The following is a 5,829-nucleotide window of genomic DNA, read 5'->3' as shown; positions in this document are numbered from 1 at the left end:
GCTGTGAAATGGATTGTCAGTCAAAACTGGTAAAAGTGGTACCCACATTTTATGATGAAGCTCTACTCGTGAGCTTTTCTAAGGAGATATTGAAGTTTAAATACCAAATTTCCCTCACTCTAGTTGACTGAAATGCTATGCAGTGTATATACTGGGTCCAACCTGTTGATGCTTTTATAAACCACAAGCATTCATTCATAATCCTAATCCAAAGTATATTTCAAAATCCTAACCACCAGTAACTTTTCAGCAAAGTGGAAATATCAGCAAGTGTTGCACTGGATCAAAATAAGCTGCAGGCCTCAGATCACATTCCACATACGGAGCACATTAAGACGCCCGCCTGGCACACAGCTCCTCTTCAGACAGAGCGGGACTCTGACTCCTGCCACTCTCCTTTCTGTTTTTTCTTACAGCTTCATTACTCTGTTTAAATGAAGCCTAACTCTGATTAGTCAGGGATGATTGATTTGGTGTCCAACACAGCCCTCTGCCAGAAGTGACAGCAGCCATGTGGTGTCGTCATGACAGCCCCAAATGATTAGGACTCCTCCCCCCAGAGCTTGTGCTATTACCTTCATTTATGTTATTCTACAGTTAAGAAAATTGTGTTTTCCAGTTTTGTTGACTTCTGGGATCACATGATGCATGTTATGAAACAACTTTTCTTTTATCTGATGTTCCTGAGATCTTGAGTAGTTTGGAGTGTGCTGATTGGCTCTTTACTGTTCTTTGGACTTCAGGTATTTGCATGCTTAGACTCCCTGTTGTGCTGCAAAATGAAACCTCTAAATATTTGTTTTAATAGATGTATGTGAAGGACTGTCGTCCATAGCTTGCTTTTAATGACATGAACTTTTCAACTTGGCAAAAATGTATTTTTATTTATATACATGCTGATTTCATGTATTTCATAGATTTAAAAAAAAAAAAAGACACACAAATGTGTCAAAAACTCTTGAATATCAGATGGAGCCAGCAGGTCAGGTTGTTTGGGGCTATTTGGAGAAGGTGGTCCCCACGATTGTCTCGCCATGCTGGCTCTTGGCTTTACACATGTATTCTCCAAAGTCAATGGTTTCCATGTCCTCTACCGTCAGGATGCTCTGGGTGATGCGCGTGGTGTAGCCCATACCTCTGTTAACCAGCCTCCAGGAAGTCTGGATGTGAACGGGTCGGGAGCCCTACACAACATGAACACATGATTTCCTCCCACTGTGACAGTTATCAGCAACAATAAAGAGCATAATTGTAACAAACTCATTTCACTTTTATCAAAAGAAAATGGAAAAAAAAAATTTTAAAGGTGGCAACAGAATCTTTTACTCCTAACCTTCAGCTTTTAAGTAGAACATCACGTATACCACAATTGGGTTTTGTTTTTGTTTTTTAGGGCATCTGCGAAATACTCAAATGCAGTGAGTCACTTTTATGACAACAAGGCTAATGAATCATAAAAACACGCAACTAAATAATACCTTCTCTTTTAAAACCATTATTAAACTATCCATCCATTCGCTTCCGCTTATCCTTTTCAGGGTCGCAGGGGCGCTGGAGCCTATCCCAGCTGTCATAGGGCGAGAGGTGGGGTACATCCTGGACAGGTCGCCAGTCTGTCGCAGGGCCAACACACAGGGACAGACAACCATTCACACTCACATTCACTCGCACATTCACACCTAGTGGCAATTTGGATTATCCAATGAACCTACCCCCACAAGCTGCATGTCTTTGGACTGTGGGAGGAAGCCGGAGTACCTGGAGGGAACCCACGCAAACACGGGGAGAACATGCAAACTCCACACAGAAAGACCCCGGCCTGATGGTGGAATTGAACTCAGGACCTTCTTGCTGTGCGGCAACAGTGCTAACCACCATGCTGCATTATTAAAATAAAATAAAAAAACCTAAATATATGAAGTCTAAATTTCAACCTCAGCTCTGTACTGTAGACTCCTTTGTTGTTTTTCTTAATAGTAAAGAGTTGGACAGAATTATTATTATAAAAAGTACATTTTAAGGGCCTTTTAAAAACATGTTGATTCATGCTTAAAAGCTAACGTTACCCATTTAAGGACTACGATGATCTTTTTCATTTTTAATACCTGTAATCGGGTCTGACTTTTAGTCCAGGATTTCTCTTACCTGACCAGGATAAGTCCAAGTGAAGCTCACGTCCACATCTGGCTCTCCCAGCACTGTGCAGGTTACATTGACGTTGTCGCCTCCTCTCACAGAGTCTGGAGAGGTTTCAAGGCTCACAAACGGTGGCCCACTGGGAACTGTCATCGAGAGAAAGATAAGTTCCATCTCCTTAAAGTATTAGTCATTTAAAAAAATAAAAAAAAATTATTTATATATATATATATATATATATATATATATATATTTGATGGTATTCAAACCGTTGAACCATACTTGAATCTGGATTTTTCTCCACCTGCCAGTCGACCGTGCCACAGCAGCTTAACTGTATCTAAACCGCACAATAGTTCCATTGCATAAATCTGTCCCCCTTTTGCAAAATCCAGACTGTTTCCACTTTAGTTGGCAGGCGTCCACATTAACCAAGCACAGCAGTGAGGATTAAAGAGGCTCTTGACATTTTTGAAATGCAACCCTTTCCTGGAAGCCGATTTAAAAAGTAGACGTCGTAGAAGTAACCAGCGCTTGATTCATAACATTGCAAAAAGTTGATTGTCACCACTTAGAGTCAGTAAGATAAATGGTTATGCGTAGCAGTTAGTTTCACAGAACAATAGTTAGTGTTTCTACATGCAGCATGTTTATATCTTCTATTACTGTATTTATTCATGAGGTGTCATGTGATTGATTTGTGCTCACCCTCCACATAAAGCAGCTGGTACTTTGTGGAGATCTGAGGGGTGTCCATGGTCTCAGCCTTGCAGTAGAAGACTCCCTGGTGCTCTGGCCTCGGGTTTTGCAGGATGAAGCCCTTGGTGGGATCATATGCCATCTGGGTCATATTTGCTGTGATTTCCACCGGGGGGACCTCTCTGTGCAGGGATGTCTTGGCCTGTGGCTCGGTCACACGGCAGGGAACCACGGCAGGCTGGTCTGGGCGTAGATACACAATCTCAAAGTGCATGGTGGATGGAACGAAGAGGTTGTCTTTGTCTGTTTGGAGAAAAAGTTATTGATATTTTTGTTAAGAACTTGCCCATCCCAGCTACCATAGGGCGAGAGGCTAGCTATACTCTGGTCAGATCGCCAATCTGATGCAGAGCTAACACAGAGATACAGATGTTGTTACATTAACACCTATGGCCAATTTATTGGACAGTCTCGGTCGTTGTGTCCTTGAGTTTGAATGAGTAACTCATCAAAGTCAATCGAGTTTTTTGAGTCACTTGAGTCACTGAGTCAGTTGACCAGAGAGTGCAAAAAAATGTACAGTTTCACTCAAACTTAATTTGTTTCTCTTTTCATGTAAATCCTACTGCTAAGATGAGTGATTGAAAATGCTCCAGTAGTAATGCTCCTTAACATTGGTTGCCAACCAAGAAGAAGAAGAAGAAGCTGTGAGCCAGGAGGGAGGGGGTGAGTAAGTGAGTGATTCGTTTACGCTACGATTCAGCACAGGAAGGGAGGGGGTGAGTGAGTCCTGAGTGATTCCCTTACGCTACGATTCTTCGTAGCTTACCAAAGTTGTACTAAAACATTTTTTGACAAAGTTTTTGAGCACCGTGTACCACATAAAGTGTGCCTTATAGTGCGGAAAATACCACAAGTTAAAAAGCAGTCAAGATCCAAAGAAAAACTTTGAGAAGACCTTCAGAAAGCCTGGAAAATTATTGCTCAAGACCACTTTAAAAGGTTAGAAGAAAGTCTGGCTCCTTGGAAGCAAAATATAAAGAATTTTTAAAATTACCTTTGAAATAGATGTATGAGACGTAGGCGCGATCGTGGTCCTTCTCACACTCTGTGCCATCACATACTATCACCCAGCAGCTGTAAGCCCCCGTGTCGGCAGCAGAGGGCGACGTCAGGATCAGCTGACTGTACTTGTCGCTTTGCTTGATGCTGCAGGCGAGAACCAAAATATAAGATGCTCGGATTTAATGATTCACTGCATGAAGTAGTTCGTGTTTCCTTCCAGCACCTGAGGCGTGAGTTATTGAAAGTATCCAGGTAAGTCGGGTAAGACCATCCGATTTTGCTGCCTTTGCAGCGCAGCTCCATGTTTTTCCCAGGAGTCAAAATGGTGCTCTGGCCCAGGCGGAGGAAGCGGCCTTTATCCAACACCTGCGTCAGGAGTGAATGGCTTCTGCCTCGTCCGTCTTTCAGCGTAGGCCACACCTTTACCCGTTTCCCACCTGGCCGGATGCGGTTCTCTCCGATGTCTTTTCTTCGCTTGACCTGCTGGCAGGCACCTGCAAACACAGAGCCATAGAGGGCAGAGGGGAGAAACTAATAATAAATAGATCAATAGATAGATATGATAGATGTAACTTATATATCTATAACTTCCAAGTCTGATAAAGACGCCAACAGGGAAAGTGCAAAAAAAAACTGCAGTTCCTACGATGGCCACTTGGGGGTGGCTCAAGTTAGTCCCCAAAGACTTTCATTTTAAAATGACCAAAAAATTAACTCATTTATACCATGATATAAATAAAAAAATAAAAACCCTAAAATGATCTAAAATGATTGTTAGGGTTACAATGACAATGTCACAATAACACTGCAGCTCTGTCCATTTAGGTTAGCTGCTCTTTCTCCAGCTGCGGTAACATTAAAACAGGATGTGTAAAAAGTCCAAGTTACTGGCACAGTATGACCATAGCTGTTCCTCTCCTTTTGCTCTCTTGTTCTCTGTGAAACACACAAACCGTTAAATACAAGAAAAATCAGCCTGAAGTGTAGACTTTCAGAATTTGTTGTTTTATTCCTCAGAGCTGCATTAATGGAAACTCAGAGAGAGGTCAGTAGTACAGGCCAGATAATTAAAAACGCCTGCTGCATACCTTAGATCCAGCTGGTTTGAGTCGCTCTGCAGGAGCACTTTGGGAAAAACTTTCAAAAACTCAAATCCTTTGCATGCTTTTACACTTTGCATACATAAAATGCAAAGATTTTTTTAAAGTCAGTGGCTGCAGACCTCAGAGGGAGTGTAAACAGAATTTAAACTTTGCAGTTTGTGAGTGAGATCTACTGCATGATTGCACCTCCCATTCTACGCCCACCACATAGGCCGATGCTCCCAGCCAGTCCTGATGCATCCTCAGATTGTCTCATTCTCCCTCTTCTGCATTGTTACAGCCAAAGCTGTCGTGATTACGTTAACAGCCATCTTTCTTCACTAACAAATTGTCATGACAGATGTGGAAATGGAGACTTACCATTTTGGAGCTCTACCACGAGCAGAGTCAAGCAAAGCACAGCCCAGAGGTTCATGGTCAGAGGGTCGAGGAATCTGCAAGTTCTGGAGAGAGATCGGGGGGTTTTATGAAGGGGTGAGGCGGGTAAAGAAAGTCAGGCTTGGAGCTTGGCTGGAAATTTGCAGGCTCCAGTTGCCCTATTTAGATTTCCAGCTCCATCCTCCTCACAGACTGAACGGAAGAGGGAAAATAACTTCAGAGCTCCTCTGTTTACTCCCATTTCTCTGATCTGAAGAGCAGAAACTTGTAGTTGGAAGCCCTCTGCTGGCCCTCAGTGTGAACTGGCCTTCTTTTAGACAAGAAAATTCAAGGCACATGCCCATACGTATATCGAAGGAAAGTGAAATATTAATAATGCCTCATTATGAATAGCTAGATATATGTACCAGCATGTAACCTGAAAAAATGTGAGCAGTTCATTGGGAAT

At 42.4% G+C, this 5,829-nt stretch overlaps 1 protein-coding gene across 1 annotated transcript; it reads right to left on the bottom strand.

The window, feature by feature from the left end:
• Nucleotides 1-864: 864 nt before the first annotated feature.
• On the bottom strand, nt 865-5,611 carry pdgfrl (platelet-derived growth factor receptor-like). The gene is made up of 6 exons (XM_085474039.1): nt 5,364-5,611; nt 4,124-4,394; nt 3,893-4,044; nt 2,845-3,138; nt 2,146-2,282; nt 865-1,184 (listed from the first exon to the last, which is right to left on the bottom strand). The coding sequence occupies exons 1-6, from the start codon at nt 5,416-5,418 to the stop codon at nt 999-1,001; spliced, it is 1,095 nt and encodes a 364-aa protein (XP_085330165.1). The 5' UTR covers nt 5,419-5,611; the 3' UTR covers nt 865-998.
• Between the last annotated feature and the right edge of the window lie 218 nt (nt 5,612-5,829).

Source organism: Copadichromis virginalis, linkage group LG2 (assembly GCF_057382275.1).
Source record: "Copadichromis virginalis isolate Kocher_CV1m ecotype Utaka linkage group LG2, C_Virginalis_male_GT1.1, whole genome shotgun sequence".
NCBI lineage: Eukaryota > Metazoa > Chordata > Actinopteri > Cichliformes > Cichlidae > Copadichromis > Copadichromis virginalis.
Note: the sequence above shows the minus strand (reverse complement) of the source record. Positions and strands in the feature narration are given on the sequence as shown.

Bases quoted from the DNA above. Each gene is read 5' to 3' on its own strand.
- pdgfrl (XM_085474039.1), bottom strand. From the start codon at position 5,418: ATGAACCTCTGGGCTGTGCTTTGCTTGACTCTGCTCGTGGTAGAGCTC. The intron at 4,395-5,363 runs GTAAGTCTCCAT...CTGTGTTTGCAG, and splicing joins CGTGGTAGAGCTCCAAAATG to GTGCCTGCCAGCAGGTCAAG. The intron at 2,283-2,844 runs GTGAGCACAAAT...TCTCGATGACAG, and splicing joins CCAGCTGCTTTATGTGGAGG to TTCCCAGTGGGCCACCGTTT.